Raw genomic sequence first — 16,772 nt, forward strand, 5'->3', positions numbered from 1 at the left:
GTGCTACTTCAAGATTGACAATGTACTATCTATACCTCCAAGAACCTCAAGAGATATGAAACAACCTATACCCCTCATGGCTTCAAACTTATTCTAGTTATCCATGCATTCAAGCTATGGAGACATTACTTAATAAGGTTCCTACAACTAATCAACCACAAAATCTAAAAATGAATCTTTGTGATACTTGAACTAAATATGAGGCAAAGGAGATGGATTGAGGTCCTTTGAGAATTTTATGTTGACATGAAATGTTAACTTTGTTGGCAAGAATAATATGGTAGTTGATTGTGTTAAGGCATAACTCCCTAAATGTATTGTCTCTTGATGAAAATCAAAGAACCAATGTTAGATCAGTCTCCATGCACATTGCCCATATTCCTAGAACTAATTAAGTAAGCTATCCCATTGGATTAAGAATGTTAGTCATTTGTGACCTTGATCCAACAAGCAGAATCTACTAAAAAGGAGAAAGCAAAACAATTAAGAACTTCATTGTTTTGCTTTCTTTTTGTCATTTTTGGCCCTTATGTCGGGGGTTCTAGTGGTTCAATATGTTTATTCTTTGTATTTCGAGCTCATTTTGTTCCTGTAGTGGATTGGTGTTGCCTATGTAGTATTCTTATTGGTCTTGATTGGGTTCTAATGGGATACTATGAGAAGAGTGGTTTAAAGTGCATGATGTGTTAAGCCTTGATTCATGAGTCTATCTTATGTAAGTTGATGCGTTGATGTTATCTTGTAGTTCTTTCAAGTTTTAATGTGTACCAATGAGCTTATATGAGCTTTGGTAACCTTGTAAATGGCTTTTTCTACCATTCTATGCTTTATATTTAGTATGCCTAGCTCAAGAGTGATTTGTACCTTCAAAAATGGTGGATTTAGGATTTTTTCTTGCTAGATAGCTCAAAAATGGAAGGAGCTTAAAGAGTAAAGCAAAGACCAAGTGACTTTGCCAATGTAGAGACATGAAAGCATACAAAAGTGGCTCTAGTCGCTCTTCACACCAACGAATCAACAAACATCAAACAATGCTAAGAAACATATTAACAATTCTTACTCATCAATTGTCACTATCAATTATTATTGGACCCTTAGTTATTAGTTGCCTCTTGAATGTCCTTAGATGTTATTTCCATATCGTTCTAATAGCCACACCTTTGCATATCAAAAACCTTGTTTTCATCTCAATCATCACCTATGTTGCTTTGACTTGTGTCTTTTTTATGTGTTAAATATTGATATACACTCATGACTCATGTGAGCTTTTGTAACCTTCTAATGGTTGTTGTATGTTAGTGTACACTTTTTTCTAAAAGTGTGTAGCTTAAGATTAGTTTGTGCCTTGAAAATGGTGGATTGATGATTTTTTCTATTTAGCTAACTCAAAGTGGAAGTTGAAGTGACACTATCAATGTAGATACGTGAAAGCATATTGAAATGGCTTTGGTGACTCTTCATACACCATAGGATGACTCTTGAGAGTGTCTCCATGACCAAGAGAAGAGCATTAGTCACTATTCCAATGTGCAATTGATGTATGAGTGATTGAGGGAACAAAGTGAGAAAGAGCTAAAGAAGGTGTGTCAGCTCACAAAGGAGCACCATAAAGAGAAGGATTAATCACATATGACTAAGGATCATGCTAAACAATAAAAACCTACTGTTGAAGGGTAGAGATCAACAAGATAGTATTAAGAATCTCACTCAAAAAGCCTGCACACAAAACCTTTGGTGGATCATATTCCTTTGCATTGCTAGATGGAGAATGGGAAGCCTAAGATGATGGTGACTATGCTTATGAATAGTAATCGAAGATTGAACAAGCTTACTCTCATTACAAGGAATGTGAGAGGATTGGTAAGTCCTCTAAGGAAGGAATTGTGCTACATATAGTTGAGAAGAAGAAACATGATATTGTAGCCTTATAAGGTGTATAGCTAGGGAGAGAAGAAGCAAACGTACATGCCTTTGACAGGTGCTTGATGACGATTGAGGCCAAGAAACAAGGAATCATTGCTTTTGATTAATGACAATTTCAAGACATAAGAAATATGGGCCATGAGTGATGAAAGTGTTATGCCAAAAAATGTTATCATTGGCCAAGAGGGATTGATGTTGGTTTGGATGTATGGGCCAAATCTCTCTATTAAAAGAGCACCTCTCTAGTTTGGTTTAGGAAAGGTTGTAGGAGATGACAACATAGTTCTACTTGAGACTAGAACATGATGCTCCATGAGGGCAACCACTCACATGCTAAAGGTAATATGCTAGTACAAGAAAGGGCAAGTTGGGAAGATCGAGCAAGATCTAAGGAATCAATTAATATTGATGTGGTGTGATGGTCTACCTTTCACTTTGTACAATTGACATGTGGAAAGACATGGAGAACAATGAGGCTAGATATGATATAGATCAATCACGGGAAATGGTGGATATTATTAGTTCTTAGGTTCATGATGCTATAAGAGGTCACGTCATCAGACCACATGCTTGTACTGTGTACCCTAATGTTTGACAAGTATGAGCAAGGGGATAAAGGCCCACCACCATTTCACTTCAGTATATAGCTTAGTAGAAATCAAGCGTCATTTCAAGGCATAAGTAGCATACCTTGCTCCATGGAGATTATCTCCAATGCTAGCCTTATTTGGGAGCTGGTTGGCAAGTGGATGGTCTTGAGTGCCCTAGATGTGGTCACAATATCGCCTTTTGTAAGGCCATAAGGTTTTCTTTATTAATACAAACTATCGTTTCGCGTGTAAAAAAGTGAGGGAAATAGCCTTGCTAATTCACATTGCCTTGTTCACTTACTGACCGCAATCTCCTTTTGTTGAACGTTTTACCAAGCAGCTTCATCGCAGCTTGTACACTAAAAAGATGGCCGAAGGGAGCGACCTGTGACAAGTTTGTGCAGGGTTGGCCCTAGGTGTTGTTTCAGAAGGTATTCGTCATCGTCACGAGCAGAATCATGCGACGATCGGGGCTTACTGCGATGGCTGCGTGGAAGGCGGTGGCCGTGCGCCACCTTATCAGCCCTTATTTGAGATCGAGAATCCATTCTGGCGTCGTAGGAAGAGCACTGCATGTGGAACCTGCTCTCTCAGACCCTGCCACCTCTACTGCTTGTGCGACCGTACTACCACCATTCCTGCGTCATTCGTTGGTATGCGCGGTATCCTTCATCTCAGCAGGCATTATTACAACATTCGCTTTAATGTGTTTGCTGCAAAACTGCTTAATGACTGTCTCAGGCTTAATAGTTCTACACTAGAAGTGCTAAAAACCTCTATTAGCAATGGTTGTAAAGAAATTTCTCCCCTTATGTATGTTGTTAAGGTTGCCACCAATTATAGTCAGATGAGATGGAAAACATGAACATCACAAAAATGGCAATGTTAACAAGAGATCAGGCCATAATGGTAGAAATTCAAGACTAGCAAATGGAAAGAGCCAGGAAACGATTTAAAAACATTTGATAAGTAAACCTTGTGTATTCGATAAAATTCAAGAAATTATTGGGAAAAACCTAGGAAAATACGATCATTATAATGAAATGTACAATGATGTAGTGCTCGGAATCAGCCAGGTATATCCTCCAAATGTCTACTATGTTCTACAGCATAGTAGGCATTGGAGAGTGTCAACATAATAGTACACATGACCATGGTAGCAGACGCACCATGGATACTCCAGCACTATGTGCAAATGCCGGATGTGCCTCAAAAGAAGCATTAAGTTGATGTCGATAATAATCTAATCCTGATCAGAGAGAAGTAACAACATAAACTGCATGGCCATCATACATGGCCTTGCAGAAGCTCAATGTGTATCATAAAGTTCCCTCCCTCAGCCATCTTGCCAAAGTATTTTCTCATGTAGATACATTGTATGAGCAAATCCCCTCTATGTCACCAAATCCATCATGGACCTAGAGGCAAACCAGCTTGTAGGGTTTCAATTGCTGGACAAGTGATGCTTGTAGAAAGCGATAGACAATGGTCCACCATAGCGTATGTTGTGAAATAGGGATGCCTAAGTAGCACTGTTTCACTGTCTTTTTGCGGCCCAAGATTCCAGGAACATGTGAGCAATATCACTCTAGTGTCAGAGTGCAACAAATGTGGAAGCATATAATCTGGCTGAAAAAGATGAATGTGAGAGAAGAGGGAGAGAGAAAAGAGATAGTAGAATGTAGAGATTTGTAGTAGATGAATGCTGAAATGGAGAAGGCAGATCTGTGCATAGGTTATTGATTGTATCTCCATGAATGATCTCTCTCTCCACTTGAAAACCAAGTGAATGATGATTGGAGCAAGCTTGACGAAGCTTATTGACATGCTCCCACATGGAAGTAGACTTGGACGGGTTCAATGTCCACATCTGTACCTCTAGAGACATCCCTTTCATAATAGTCATCTGATTGTACAACTGATCTAATTCAAGGTATATCTCCTTGAGCAATAGTCAAACGCTTGATGTGAGCTGTAATTACTAGAGTGCAAGAGAGAGCTTGGAGGCATCACGAGTAGTAGGAGGGTTTATAGCCTTGGTCACAAGGTCTGTCAAATGATACAATTCCAGGATGACAAGCATCATTACTTGCTAGATACGGTAATTCTCCCCATTGAGCTCTTTGATCGAAAGAAAGAGTGGATAACACGGGGACCTTATGGACCATTAATAGCTTGAAACTCCACATTGATCTCAGAAGGCATGGTCACTTGAATAACTTGCACAAAAACAAGGGCACCCCCCTTTGACTCCACAAACGGTGTTTGCTAGGGCTTCCTCCACTCATTTTGAATCTGTTTCAATGTAGTTGTGCTTACACTACAAACCAAGTAAAACCTTGGGCATTGCCCATAGAATTAGCAAATTCTAACATCCCTCTGCAGTGCCAATGTGGTAAATGTACAAATAGATCAATCACCAAAGAGTAGCAAGTTCAAGGGCTTTCGAAAAGCCTTAAACTTCTCATGAGAAAATGTGTCATGAGGACATGTATTTTTGAAATCTCGCTTAACATGTAAAGAACATGTGTTTTTGAAACCTAACTTGACATGTGGATTAATTTTTAATCACATGGTTAAGTAAATGTTATACATGTGAGGTGTAGCTGGGTTTAGAGTAAATTTACGAGTTTGGAACTTGAGGAAATCACAGGATGTCAAAGGTAAAAATTGCTATAAGCTATGCAACACGGGTATTTGGTGGTATCTGTGCTAGTTGTTGGCCTAGGTCATTCATTTGGTTATAAGTGTCAGTTAGTGACACTAGAAAAGTGGCATTTAATGATACCTAATACCAATCTGATAGTCAAAGATGGCGCAAAGAGACTCAGGATTGGAAGTTGTTTAGCCAATTTAATTATGGGCCAGTCAGATTGTTTTTTCTGGGCATCGAAATAATTATTAGATTAATTTTCAATATTTAAAGATTAAAAATTAATATTTAACTATGGATAATGTTGAAAATTCCAGTTGGGAAGGTTGTTGTTGTAAAAAATGCTAATGTAAGACTGAAAAATGTCTTTACAGGCTGGAGAGATGCATTTTAGTGCATTTTAGCGTGCAAGAGAGAGAGACAGGAGATGTTGCTGGTCTGATCTGTAGTCATTGGAGGACCTTTTGAGGCAGCTAGGGGTAGGAGATGACCAATCAATAGCAAGGGGCAACATCTATAGGCTGTTGAGATAGGGCAGTAGTAGTAAATGACTAATTTTCTTCAGTTCTTCATGAAGAAAGTTTGAAATTTCTCTTTTCTTAGCATTCTCTCTCATCTCCTAGTCTTTCTGCAACCTTGCTTTGAAGATTATAACATTCAGATCTCTAGAGGCTAAGAAATTTCGGATTTCTCTATTGTAAATTCTAATTTGTAGCAGAAATTAGGATATAGCGACAATCTCGGGAAGTGTGCCAAAAAATTAGAAGCTCCAAAACTTGGTTTCAATAGGGCTGAAACTGTTTTTAGTCAAATTTAAGTGGAGGGACCAACAAATTAATGAATTTGGGGCATTTTTTGTCTCCGTCAAAGCAGGTGAAGGCCGATTGACTACTCAAATCAAGGGGCAAATCGGATTGAAGACTTGCTGGTCATTTTGGACAGCAAGGGGAGTTGGAATACCGAAAGGGATTGGGAAAATCCCATTGTATATCAACTTCTTCAATTAAGGTAAAGAAATACTGAAAGGGGTGCTAGTTTTGGGGCCAACAAGGTGTCCATTGTCCAAGATTGTAAGTTAATTTGCATTTCTTAGTTTTGTAATAAATATTGCTGCTATAACTAAGTTGTAACTAGGAAATTGCCACCCATCCACATAAGAAAGGTTGGTTTCAAAGTGCTTTGGGAAAATGTCTGTAACATTCTCATGTGTAGGAACATACATCAAACTAATCTCTCTTGCATATCAACTCTCTCTAACATAATGGTAATGTACCTCAATGTGTTTTGTGTGAGCATGAAACACAGGTTTCCATGCCACTGCAATAGCACTTTGATTGTTAGAAAGAATGAGTGTACCTCCAAAGAAATTTGTAGATCAGCTAACAATCTACGTAGCCATACACATTTCACTATTGCAATGAAGGCTCTCCTGTACTTAGCCTCACAAGACAAGGTAGTCTCTATAGGCTTCTACTTAGCCATGAAATGCATGAGCGGCCTAGAAAGAAATAGCGTCTACTAATAGACTATCTAGTTTTTGCATCATCCGTCCAATTTGAATCATTGTAAGCTTGTAGATGCAAGTCTCTCCCCTGGGATATAATAAAGCATGTGATTGAGAACCTTGCAAATAGCTGAAGATCCCGCTTAATAGCTTACCAATGTATGGTCCGTGGGATGTGTATATATTTGCTCACCTTAGATACTAGATGCTTAATGTCAGGACGTGTGTTGCAAAGGTAAATAAGACAGCCAATAGCTTGGTTGTAAGTTGCAAAGGTAAATAAGGTAGCCAACAACTTGACTGTAAGTTGCAAAGGTAAATGAGGCAGCGAACAGCTTGACTGTAAATTGCAACATTATGTATCGCTTCACCATCATGCATAGATAGCTTTAAGCTTGGCTCCATAGGAGTGCACATAGGTTTGCAGTCTTGTATATTAAACCTATGTAATAGCTTATCCACATATTGTGATTGTGACATACCATGCTGATTTTGGGTGAATTGAATTTCCAAATAATAGTATAAGCAACCCATATTTGACATAGCAAATGTATGGTTTAATTCAGTCTTAAAATTTGCAATTTTCCCCTTTGTAGATAGTGAGCATACACAAAGAATGATAATGAGCAAGTCCCCCCCTTCATTCTTAATGTATAGAGTGGGAACAATCGGACTATTTTTGAACCCTTTGCTGGTCAACTAAGTATCAAGTTTAGAGTACCATGCATGAGGAGCCTGTTTGAGACCATAAAGAGCCTTACGTAGCGTGCATACCATGTGCTCTTTCCCCTTAATCACAAACCCTGGAGGTTGTGAGACATTAACATCATCATGCAAATCTCCATTCAAGAATGTTGTCTTAATGTTTAACTTATGTACCTCCCAGCCATAATTTGCAACCACAACAATCACAGATCTCACCATACTCATGGGATGTAAAAGCAAATGTTTCCTTATAATCTATGCCCTTCTTCGGTGCATAACCTTTTGCTATCAATTGTGCTTTATACATGTCAATTGTACTATTAGCCTTGTGTTTGAGTTTAAAAACCCATTATGTGTTAATGGCCTTCTTGCTAGGTGGTAAATCCATAGGATCCCATGTAGAGTTAGTGGCAATGGAGCCAACACATTCTATATGGCTTGCATCCAATGTACATCTTGCTGAGCTTTAGCCTTCGTCCAAGGAAGTAGGCTCATCATCATCCAATAGTGAGCTCATGAATACATGCTCATCACAATCATCTACTTTTGTAATATCAACCAAATTGGGCCTCCCTTGCATCATGTGCTACGTGTCTAGTAGCCCCTTCTAGTGTGTAGAGGTAAAGGAGCATTCATTTTACTCTCCTCGAGAGCTTGTAACAACTATCTTGGGACTGTTTTGGCTGCATTTACAGCAGCTTTTTCATGCTGTACTGCTGCATCCATTGCATGTGGCAAACCATTATCAATACCTTGCGATTTGGGAGCATATGGTGGAGCAACAGCTTGCTGTAATAAGTCTGTCCTACCATTTACAGCAGGCATAAAACTCACAAAGAAAGTGGCAAAAGACCCTCAAAAGACGTCACCAATGTCATGGGTGGTTGGCATTTGAAACAGCTCATGTGAAAATGCAGCATTTTCAGCAAATATGAAATCCCTACTGATAAAAACTTTCTATGTGCGTGGGTCATACAAGCGATAGCCCTTGCTCTTCGAACTGTAGCCAATAAATATGCGTTTTATAGCCTTGTCATCAAGCTTCCCACGAAGCTCTCTTTCAAAACATGCACATAGGCTATGCAGCCAAACACTCGAAATTAGCCAACTTTGGGTTTCTTGCTATGCCAATCTTTGAATGGTGTGATTGTCTTCAATGCCTTAGTGGGTGCATGATTCAACACATGATTAGCACACTGAAGGCTTTTTAGCCAAACTTTATGAGGCAGCTCCTTGCTTTTCAACATACAATGAGTCATCTCCATAAGAGTGCAATTCTTCCTTTTAGCAACACCATTTTACTGAGTGGTCATCCTAACATTGGCTTGATGTTTAATGCCATGATCAAGCAAATGTCTCAGAAGCACGAGACATGTACTCCCCCCCCTCTATCCATGCCAAGTGTTTGCACTTTTAAGGTAGTTTCAGTCTCAAGGTTTGCCACAAGATGTTTAAAATGAATGAGTACATTAGATTTTGCCTTCAACGCATACATCCATGTACATTGAGAGTAGTCATCAATAAATGTAACAAAGTAAAGATGACCCCCAAGTGCATGTGTCCTCATGGGACCGCAAACATTAGAGTGAATAAGCTGCATTTTTTGGATAGCACGCACTATCTTTTTTGAAGGCAAACTTGTGCATTTTGCCCAAAATATATCCCTCACATGCATGAGGAGGTGGGGTCTCCATTGGAGGCAATGCATCTACCATATGACACCTTTGAAGGGTTATCAAACTTCCAAAACTCATAAGTCCATAGCAGGCATGCCATAGCTCTGCATTTTGCATAGCAGGTGAGTAGCGATTGCTAGAGCATCATGACACTGTTTGTCATAGGTATCTAAAAAAAGTTAGATCCTTGTGTAGGGTGTCGGACAGCCTGAGTGCATAATCCCTCTCTTTGTCTCTAACAATGGATTTGTCATCCTCAAAGATGACTTGAAAGCCATGCTTATTAAAAATAGAGATAGACAACAAGTTCTTTGTAATGCCGAGCACAAATAAGACATCTAGAAGCATGAAATTAGATCCATCTATAGTAGTAATAGTGACTATGCCAATGCTATGCTGCTGTTTGCACATGTAACAGGCCTCTCAACGGGGGTTAAATGCAAAGAGGTAAATAAACACTTTTTAGAAGTGATATGCTTTGATGCCCCATTGTCAAAATACCATGCTTGCTGTGTTTCAGCAGCATTAAATGCTGAATCAGCCACCATTGAAGAATCATAAGTGCATGTGAGAAATGCATAGTCCTCAAAGTTGGTTGAAGCATCACCATGAGTAGATTTGCTAGCTGATCTTTCTTGGACAGCCAAACCAGAGTCCTCTTCGACCAATCTCTTTCTGCATTCATCAATATAGTGACCGAGCTTCTTGCAATAATGGCATTTTCCCTTCTTTTTAGGCTTTTCTGTGTCTTGGACAACCTTGTTTGATGGCTATTGAGCATCACTCTTTTGCTAATTTTTGGCATTTTGCCGGACTTTTCCTTTGCCTTTGAACTTGGAAAGCATAGCCACATCACTTGAACGTATTGCAACATTCTTTTGAGTCCGTTCTTCTTTGCAGCAAGAGGCCTTCAAACTCCACAAATGTAAGGGGCTGTTGCCCCCCCATAAAGACTACATTGAAGAGGTGTGGAAACCAAGATATGACTCTGGAAGAGAGTTCAGTGTGATGTTCACCAATTTAACATCTTGAATAACCTCATCAACATTGAGTAGCTACTCAAGCAAATCATGTATGTTAGTGAGGTGAGTTGTCATGCTATTATCCTCATCCATGTTCACATTGGCCAACTCTTTGCGGATATAGGATATCCTGGCCTCATTGTGTGCTGCAAACATATATCCAAGTATATCCCATGCTGATTTTGAGGTCTTATAAGAGCGAACGTGCGGAATAATTGCCCTTTTCACTGACAAGGCAATCAAAGAAAGTGCCTGTGCATCCTTCGAATCTCATTTCCTTATATCCTCTATAGGAGGGGGAGAAGGGGCAGTAGTAGCAATAACCTATCCTTGAGCATTACGCTAAGGTATCTGAGGTCAAATGTCTCTTGGTTGCTGCAAATCACTTGTTACATAGTCCCACAAGTCCTTTGCAACAAGAAGGTTGGGGGACCATGAAACTCCATAGTGGGTAGTTCATGCCATCAAGTTTGTCCTCTTTAGTGAGGACACCAAGAATGCTGCTTTGATAATTTTTCCCCTGACGTGCCATGTTGTTAGTGATGGACAAAAATCTATAGCCAAATACTTCAGTGCTGAAGTATAGTGTGTACTTCTCGTGGTACCAAAAATCTCCGTCAGATTTAGAAACGAGTAGCAAATTGTCATACAAATGCCAAAGTGTGCATAATGTTACTCAAATGAGCACTTAGCTTGGAAATAACAACAATGCATTGTTGTATCACGTGTGCCTCGAAATGCATGCCCTTACAAGTACAGATTACAGCAACTTAATGTGGAGTCTCACCAAAATTTTCTCAAATTTTGCTGCCAAGTTTGATTGTCATAGTAGATTAATGTCGCTATACCACCTATTATTTGCCTTGGAATATGTGTCAGGCAAAAGTCCCAAAATTATTTGCAAAATTTCATAGAAATCGAAGAAATTTATACCTTATAGTTTGAATTTTTTCAGAAACACGAAATTGGGATGCGTGCCAATAGTAACTAGTAGCTAGAATATGCCTTGTGATGTGTGTTGGAGCCAAAAGCTTGAAAAGTCCAAATTTCTTGCACCAATGTCGAAGAAATTGCGCAATCATTAGCAATTTTAGCGGAGATTCGCACATGGGAACTTGAATTGGGCAAAAGCCCCAACTTTCCTCGAAGAAATTTTGAGAAATTGGGAAGTCAGTTGAAAATCCCCAAATTTTTTGGAATGGAGTGTGAGAAATTGGAAATTCCTTCAAAATTAAGTATGGGACAAGCAAGATGGATAAGGAATTGCAAATCTTTTTGGAAATCTCCAAATTTTAAAAAATTAGGGTTTTTGCGTTTTTTCTCAGATTTGCAGAAAATGGCACGCAGGGCTTAGAAAATAGCGAGGCTGAGAAAATGATGGGTAGGGTTGAGAATATCACAAGTAGGATTGAAAGAGGCTATATGTGCAAGAGTACTTATGGGACTGAATGCAGGTTGATAATAACAACACCTCCTCCAAAACAACTACTTCTCTATCAAAACATCAGCTCCTCTTCCTTTGTCGATTGAGTGGACTCCATGTGGGTGGCACCGGTTGAGCAGTAGAGAGACAAAACCCATGTGTCGAGCTCTGGTATCAAATGTGGGAAATGGAGGAAGACAGAGAGAAAGTATCATCATCTCTCATCAGATAAGAAGAAATAAAATTTATGTGTAAGTTTACATGGTATATTGGGATGAGATGTATGGAAAGTGAAAAACTGAAAAAGTTGGAAAAAGAACTAAGTTTAAAAAGATCAAGAGTGTGGGGTATCTCCTCCTTAGTCTATGGAATCCACCTAGACTCTGCAAGCTATCTCCGACTGAGTCATCGTGCCAATCTGTCTCTGTATCGAGCAATCGTGATGCAAATGTGGCGCATATGGGCAGGCCTATGTTGCCGTGTAGGTACTCTAGGGTGTTGTGATCTGCGTAGCATTGTAGCTCTGTCAATTGTGATGCCTCTTGATGCTATATCTTGGCAACGCCTATCAGTAGGAGATGTAGTGTTTGGGGTGGTCGCAGTTGGGGGTTCAGCTATGTCTGTAACTGCTATTTGGAGGGGTGGATGATATTGGGGTCGCCTCCTATCTTGTAACAATAACGGTCTGTGCCGTTGGAGCTCCAACAAGAAAAGGCCCAGACATCTTTGGTCCTCATAGTCCATCACCCGTCTTAGCGGTCCAAAGCCCTTCTTAAAGAGACAATGATAGCGGCCTCAGATATCATAGTATATAGTATATCTACAAATGTAGTGCTTCTCCGTCTTTGGCTCCCATCCACAAAGTTGGCACATCCTCTCATCGGTTGCAATATGGCTCCATCGACCTGTCTCAATCATTAGCTGATGCGATGAGGTGCGGATTTGACCAATAGCAACTCCGAGTCCGTGGGACAATTGAGCATCCATGTATCTAGGCCTCACTATGAAACCGTCTCGAGAAAGCTGCAAGAAGTGACTTTGGTATTGTGTCGTTTTCGTACCTAATGGGAAAGGGGGTCTTGGACCAAGTCCTTTCTATCTCCAGTTTAGTGATGTCTGCCCTGATCACACTATTAAGCTCTGTACGACTAAGGCTCAAAGTAGGGTAGTGGAGGATGTAATCAAACGGTGGTAGTCTATCTGTACTCATGCCATGCAAATTCAGCCACGTGCTCATGTGTGCATACCGACATTGTCTATCTCCCTCTGCTATAATCTGTCTTGAAGACTCCAACGCTAGTCTAGGATATCGGTCTTTAGAGAGAGTATGTAGAAATTACACGGCACAGCGGACAGAGTCTGAGCAAGGAGTAGAGAACACACAACAAATATGAGAAGAATGGAAACTGCTTTAATTTCAAACGAATTGATACAAAGATGGATTTGTCTACTTGTGCACTTCCACTGTGAAGCTTAGATGGCGATCTAGAGAGATGATAGGCGAAGAGCTTAATGGTAGCTGGAAGAATTTTGATTGGATTAAAGATAGATTGATGATGGCTTTGGAGGTGTCTTCCTTTTATAGCATGGGAAGGCCATCAGGTCGGTCTGCCCGACCATATTATGAATCTTTTCTAGCTGGCCAGGAAATACTCCCTTGACTGTTGAGTTGGGGGTGTTGCCCTCAGACCCCAAAATAGGGGTCCCTGATAACTCCCATACCCCGCAAGTCGATGCATTGTGCCTCAAGTTGCTACTAACATAACTACTCTATCTAACCCAAAGTAGATCCACAAAGATCACCTTTTTGCCATTTGGTTACATAGACCTCATTTGACATATAAGTCAAGACTCAACCAATGTTTGTGCTCACACATGGCTTCTCCTCATCATGAGCACCTTACAACTTAGAGCACCATGGATCATTGGTGGCACCTTATGAGGGTGGGTCATTGAGCATATCTAACACCCCCCCAGTGTCTATGAGCTACATCTTTGGCCCAACGTGGAGTCTTTGAAGATGAAGTTGAAGGAGATCATTCATAAGAGCTTTGGTGAAGATATTTGCTCCATTCTCCTCTGTTGGATAATAGACCAGCTCTACTATCCTATTCTTGATCAAGTCATGCACATGGTGATACTGGATCTCAATTTGTTTGGTGCGTGCATGAAAAATTGGATTTTTGGCAATGGCAATGCAACTCTAATTGTCACATCTTAGCGCTCTTGAAATAGTTAGCCTACCTATTTTTGCATGTTAGTTTGTCATCTCCTGCTTGCAAGCTCTTGTCAGAGTCTGGTGTTAAGAAACCCTTCACCATTCACTTGCAGTTTGCGTTTTTGCGTTTTGCGTTTAGGGTTTGCAGCCCCAAAAAGCCATCCTAGACTAACTGTGCTTATTTATAGGCCACTCTCTCATTCATTCCTCACGGCCCATTCATTCAGTCCGTCACTTCTTCTCTCCAGCCTCTCCACTACCCTCACACCCCTCTAGGAGGACATTGCAGTTTGTGGTTCGTGGTTGTCTTCATCATCTTCCTTGTGCTACGACACCCTTGTTCCCTTGTATCACATTCACTCCATGATTCAAAACTTCATCATTCCATTCATCAGAGTTTCTTCTCTCTTCTCTTCTCTTCTCCATGTTTGCCGAGTTCACTCCGTGTTCCTCCTCGCAAACCCTACTGTCTCGCTGGTATGCCATCTTTTGACATCTGGTAGAAGACAAAGAAGCTCTATCAGTTCATTCAGCACTTGTGCGTGCTGGCATTTCTTTTCTAGGTGGCAGGTCGGCCCATTTTAGGGCATTTACTGCAAATCGGCCAGATTATAGGGCTTGTTGGCTAGTTTGGGTGGCTGCGTGCAAGTTGGTCATATTTAGGGCCAGTGGGCCAGTTTTGACTAGCCACGAGTAGGTTTGCTAGATTTGGGGGGTGAGGGCTAAATATAGAACTGTTAGAGAGGATCACAGCCAGGCAGGTACAGCCAGGCAGGTGCAGTCCAGTCGGACTGCTGTAGTCGGACCTGCAGCAGTCGGACTGCCACGTGGCAGTCCGACTGCCTGCAGCCATTTTATTCTTGGCTGCGCCCTATTTTGGCGCCCCGTTCTAGGTGATTTTTCGCCTATTTATTGCTGACGTTTTCAGCAGTCTGGCCATTATTCTCTGTCGCAGATTACAGACCGGTGCCGTGCAGATTTCTGTCTCTGTTCACAGACTGCAGCAGACTTCGAGGTGGACAGCAGGTCGCATCGTCGAGGTGGAGACACGCAGTCCAGCGCACTGCGCCCGTGTATATCTTTGTATTCAGCATTCTTTATACAGCAGATCTTCATTGTACACTGTCTCTTTCTCTCCCTTTTCTCTTTGCGTTCTCTCTCTCTCAGTCCTACGCTTCCGCACCGCTGCACTCTGACATGGTATCAGAGCAGTGTTTGAGGGCTGACTGAGCGCAGAATCAACCTGAAGAGGAGTTTCCATCGCGACACAAATTTGCGTTTTTTGCGTTTAAGGGCAGACAGGAGGGCTGCGCCTTGGAACAAGGTTGAAACGAGTGTGGGCGCACAGGAAAGGAGTACATGTGGTGGATTTGCTGCTGTTTGACGCGGAGAAAGTTTGAGTTTTCAACCTAAAAGTGCAGGTTTTACTTTTTCATCGCCTCCGGCGGGTGAAGAAGCTTCGGGACGCGGAAGAGCCTTAGCAGGCTGAGTTTACTCAGTCAGAGGGGGCTGCTTTTGCGTTTGAGAAGGCATTGCAGGTGAAGATGTCTACAGAGATGGACTTGGAGTTCTAGGCGATTATGGACCGGAAGGTGCCTGTCCTACCGGCTCTTCCTACAGATCAGAAGCTCGACGGCGACAACTACCGCATTTGGCGCGTTATGATGTTGGCCATTCTGGAGTCCTATGATTTGGCGGAGTTGGTACAGGAAGATATTGACCGGCCTTCGGTAAGAGATGAGTCCAAACTCTCTTCCGATGCTCGTGCGGAGTTGGCCAGGGCCCAGTCTCATTGGGACAAACTGAATGCCAGGATTCGATCATTTCTCTTTCTATCATGCACTACAGCTGTGATCGCTCACATCGAGCACTTGACAGTGGCTCGTGAGATATGGCTGGAGCTTGATCAAATGTACAATCGGATGACCCTGATGAAGAGGGTTTCTTTGGAGGTACAGATGCGGACCTTGTCCGTCAATAAGTCTTCTTCGCTAAGGGAACACATTAACAAGCTAAGGCAACTACAGATGCAGGTTCAGAATGCGGGGAAGCCAATTTCCTCCGAAGACATGGCGATTACACTCTTGTCCCAGTTGCTGCCACGATTCGGTACATTTTACTCTACCCTTATTGCTTCGGGGCGAGAGTCTACTCTTCGGTGGGAAGAGTTGGTTCCTATGGTCTTGGACCAAGAGGAACAGTTAAAGGGATAGAATGCTTCCAAGACGGAGGCGTTGACAGGTCAAGCCTCTCAGAAGAAGGGGAAGGACCAAAAGAAGAAGAAGGGGGATAACAAGTCCAAGAAGGACAAGGAGAAGGAGAAGGACAAAGACTCCACATGCCATATTTGTGGAAAGACTGGCCATTGGAAGAAGGATTGCCCTGACAAAGACTCGAAGGACACCAAGAAGAAGGAAACCAAGGATTCTGGAGCGGTGGCTGCACCCTCATCAGCTGCATTTCTACATTTAGTTGTCATTGAGGACGCTTCACCGAATGCTTCTGATGCTGCGATGGCGGCTTCCCAATCTCGAGAGTGGATTATTGATAGTGGTGCCTCACGGCACATGACTCCTTCATCAGATGGTGTTGCCCAGCTGCGACCTTCGCGTGGGCAGGTTCTCATTGGAGACAGCTCTTCAGTTTCTATTGCAGGTCGGGGTAAGATGCAGCTTATTCCAGATGGACGAGGTGGCACCCATACCTTAGAGGTTTTGCATGTACCAGGATTGGGGTACCATCTCCTTTCAGTCCATAAGATTTGCTCCCTTGGTCTTCTGGTGGAGTTTGACAGTTCTACAGTGCGAGTCCTTGATCGTAAATCGAGGAAGGTTCTATCATCTGGATATGAGGAGAACGGCATTTACAAACTGAAGTCTTCCACTGGCCTCTCTACTCTTCTTCTTACCTCACAGTCACAGTCTGAATTATGGCATGCTAGGTTTGGTCACCTGAACTATGACTATCTTCGGAAGGCATCACGGGGACAGCTTGTTCGAGGGTTGCCGGATATAGTGGTGAGCCAGCAGCCATGTGTCTCTTGCATAAGGGGGAAGCA

General features: G+C 41.7%; 1 protein-coding gene across 3 annotated transcripts in view; it reads left to right on the forward strand.

Annotated features, from left to right (window-relative positions):
- Positions 1–2,787: 2,787 nt before the first annotated feature.
- LOC148018524 (MICOS complex subunit) overlaps positions 2,788–16,772 on the forward strand; it is a 95,874-nt gene continuing 81,889 nt past the window's right edge. The window contains exon 1 of one of the 3 annotated variants that reach the window (XM_087661254.1): positions 2,788–3,166. In XM_087661254.1, coding sequence (XP_087517380.1) covers positions 2,972–3,166 — 195 coding nt within the window. In that variant the 5' untranslated portion in view covers positions 2,788–2,971. The remainder of the gene's footprint in view (positions 3,167–16,772) is intronic. The other 2 variants (XM_087661253.1, XM_087661252.1) reach the window with 2 other exon arrangements.

The sequence above is a fragment of the Lygodium microphyllum genome, chromosome 21, assembly GCF_053477565.2.
Source record: "Lygodium microphyllum isolate KBCC chromosome 21, Lygodium_microphyllum_v1.1.10, whole genome shotgun sequence".
Lineage (NCBI taxonomy): Eukaryota > Viridiplantae > Streptophyta > Polypodiopsida > Schizaeales > Lygodiaceae > Lygodium > Lygodium microphyllum.